The sequence below is a fragment of the Triticum aestivum genome, chromosome 2B (assembly GCF_018294505.1).
Source record: "Triticum aestivum cultivar Chinese Spring chromosome 2B, IWGSC CS RefSeq v2.1, whole genome shotgun sequence".
NCBI classification, from domain to species: Eukaryota; Viridiplantae; Streptophyta; class Magnoliopsida; order Poales; family Poaceae; genus Triticum; species Triticum aestivum.
Window position 1 is genome coordinate 253232873 of NC_057798.1, and position 3147 is coordinate 253236019.

General features: G+C 52.6%; 1 protein-coding gene across 1 annotated transcript; it reads left to right on the plus strand.

Annotated features, from left to right (window-relative positions):
- The first annotated feature begins 336 nt into the window (after positions 1-336).
- On the plus strand, positions 337-2767 carry LOC123041167 (glucan endo-1,3-beta-glucosidase 3). Its single transcript, XM_044463854.1, has 4 exons — positions 337-422; positions 516-1808; positions 1927-2184; positions 2424-2767. Exons 1-4 carry the CDS (start codon positions 353-355, stop codon positions 2456-2458), a joined length of 1656 nt encoding a protein of 551 aa, XP_044319789.1. The 5' UTR covers positions 337-352; the 3' UTR covers positions 2459-2767.
- The last annotated feature ends 380 nt before the right edge of the window (positions 2768-3147 follow it).

The window sequence follows — 3147 nt, forward strand, 5'->3', positions numbered from 1 at the left end:
ACGGGCGACGCGAGCGATCCCAACAAGCAATTCGACTCACCCAAAATTGGGGTTAGTCGATTAGATGAAGCCCAACAGAGTAAACAACCGAACCAAAAGAATGGGCATGAATCTCAGAGCAGCATACTGACTGACCCAAATTTAAAATTGAGGCGGCTTAGGTATAGCTAAGTAAACTAATTCAAATTATCCCCCTACTAGCGGCCATTTAATCCTTTCCACTGGAGCCAATGTGAGGGTGTACCACCCTCCACAGACGATCCTCCATCCTGACCTTTGTTGCCGCCGGCTATAAATACACGTACCCTTTGTGCTCGTCCCGGCTATCCTCTGATACGCAATAGAGAACAGCATGGAGCTCACTCGCCTGAGCCTCGTCCTACTCTGCGCCGGATTGCCACTGCTCCTCTTCTCCCGTGCAGGTAATCAAATCAAATAGACTTGAGGTTGGTGTCTTGAGGAATACTGTAGGTAGGTGCAGTTTTGTAACAGCGGCGACGTTTCTTAATTTACAGAGGCAGGCGAGGTAGGCGTGTGCTACGGCAGGAACGGGAACAACCTGATGGACCCAGCGTCGGTGGTGCAGCTGCTGAAGAAGAATGGCATCACGTCGGTGAGGGTGTACGACACCGACCAGGGCGTGCTGAACGCGATGAAGAACAGCGGCATAAAGATGGTGGTGGCGGTACCCAACGAGATGCTCCCGTCCGCGGCCGGGGACCCAGATTGGGCCGTCCAGTGGGCCAAGAACAACCTGTTGCCCTACTACCCTGCCACGGATATCCGTGGCGTCACGGTAGGGAACGAGGTCTTCAAGCAGGCAAACGAGCATACGTCGCACCTCGTCCCGGCCATGAAGAATGTCCAGGAGGCGCTGGCTGGCCTGGGCCTGGCCGACGCCGTGAAGGTGACCACGCCGATAGCGCTCGATGCGCTTAAGCCATCGTCGTTCCCGCCGTCCGCAGGTGAGTTCAAGGACGACATCGCGCAGTCGGTGATGAGTCCCATGATTGACTTCTTGGAGCAGACAGGCTCGTACCTCATGGTCAACATCTACCCGTACTACGCGTATTCGTCGTCCAATGGCGCCATGGACATCAACTACGTGACCTTCCGCCCCAACGGCGGCGTGGTCGACAGACGGACCGGCCTCACCTACTACAGCCTATATGAAGCCCAGCTGGACACTGTGTATTATGCGATGGAGAGGCTGGGCTCCTCCAGCTCCAGGAACCACACTATGAAGATGCGAATGCTCAGGGGAAGGCGTGCCCCGAAGCCGAAGGTGCCCGCAAAAGGCGGGGAGTCGAACCCGGGAGGGTGCGCCTACTGCCCACAGAGCCTGGGCTTCACAAAGGCGGACGCCCAAGCCTACACCAATAACCTCATCAAACTTGCGCTCTCCGGCGCCGGCACCCCGCACCGCCCTGAATTCGACATCTCCGTATACATCTTCGAACTTTTCAACGAGAACGAGAAGCCGACAGTCGAGGAGCAAAACTACGGCCTGTTCTACCCCAACGGCCAGCCGGTGTATCAGGTCGACTTCGGGGCCGGCGACAAGACAAGCAGCTGGTGCGAGGCGAACGCAGCGGTCGGGGACGCACGCCTCCAGGCAGCGCTGGACTGGGCGTGCGGCAACGGGGCAGACTGCAGCGCCATCCAGCCCGGGAAGCCATGCTACGAGCCCAACACCAAGGTGGCGCACGCCACCTACGCCTTCAACGACTACTACCTGCGCAAGGGCCGGGCCAGCGGGACGTGCGACTTCTCCGGCGCCGCTTCCATTGTCTACCGGCAACCAGCAGGTGAGCTTCCGCTTCCGCTCCTTCTCCTAGTAGTCAATTAGGTTGTTGTCCGTCCAATACCTGATGATGATCTCACTGCACTGGGCACTCGATGGTTTGTTTGCGGTGACGGTGATAGGCACCTGCGACCCCAAGGCAGGGAGTTGGTGCGTGGCGAACGCGGCGGTCGGGGACGCTCGGCTGCAGGCGGCGCTGGACTGGGCGTGTGGCCACGGGGCGGACTGCAGCGCCATCCAGCCCGGCGCGCGCTGCTTTGATCCTGACACAAAGGTTGCGCACGCGTCTTACGCATTCAACGACTACTACCAACGCAACGGACGGTCTGGCAGCTCATGCCATTTCGGCGGAGCCGGCTCCGTTGTTCACCAGGCACCAAGTGAGTTCATGACGCTCAAAACTTATACTACTAACATGACGTTTCTGCAAATATCAGTTCATTTCCTCTTCGCATGGGCTGTTATTTAACTGATTCTCGTATTTGGACTGAACATTAACAAACAAACATCTTAAATTCTTAATGCTAACCAAAGAACCCATCTGATTGTGTTAAAACTGTTGCCACAAATAATGCAATTTGATCTCTGGTTTAATTAGTGTTTATTCATTTGTTTGCAGAGATTGGAAACTGCGTGCTGCGATCAAGGGCCTGAAGACCTGAACCGACAACTGGTAGTAAAGACCAAAGGCCTAATAGCTTGGAATAATGAACTCAACGCTCTAATACTCAAAGTGTCTCAAAGAAAGAAAAAAACTACTTCGTATCAAAGTATATAGCCAGTTTTCTGCTGTAAAACTAGGCGAATAAACCCATGCACTTTGCGATCCATCGGTCTACGTCTTATACTCCCTCCGTTTGGAATTACTTGTCGCATAAATAGATGTATCTAGACGTATTTTAGTTCTAGATACATCCATTTTCGAGACAAGTAATTCCGAACGGATGGAGTAGTATATTGGAACGCCATTATAGTATCTTTGCTGCTCATATTAGAGCAACTCTTTTTTTAAAGAAGGTTAAAGCCTCTTGTCTCTATATCAATCGATGCATACAACCATCTTTATTAATTATTAAATAAAGATTTGACAAAAACATACATCAAGCCATCCGAACCCACCACTCATACGTACAAACTCGATATTATATAGTGCTCTCACTCCCTATATCTAAAATGGGGGCCGTCGCCGATCCATCCGCATAACGTATCGGAACATACAAACCGTGCAGCAAATCTAAATCGTACACCACATACACACGTTTTAGAAGCCGACAACATCATCGAACCGCTGACCCATCTTCAGAGAAAATATTTGCATCATCTTTGCCAGTCCGACCATCCGT

Coding starts and splice junctions, on each gene's coding strand:
- LOC123041167 (XM_044463854.1), top strand. CDS start 353: ATGGAGCTCACTCGCCTGAGCCTCGTCCTACTCTGCGCCGGATTGCCA. Junction 423..515: donor GCTCCTCTTCTCCCGTGCAG/GTAATCAAATCA, acceptor CTTAATTTACAG/AGGCAGGCGAGGTAGGCGTG. Junction 2,185..2,423: donor CGTTGTTCACCAGGCACCAA/GTGAGTTCATGA, acceptor ATTTGTTTGCAG/AGATTGGAAACTGCGTGCTG.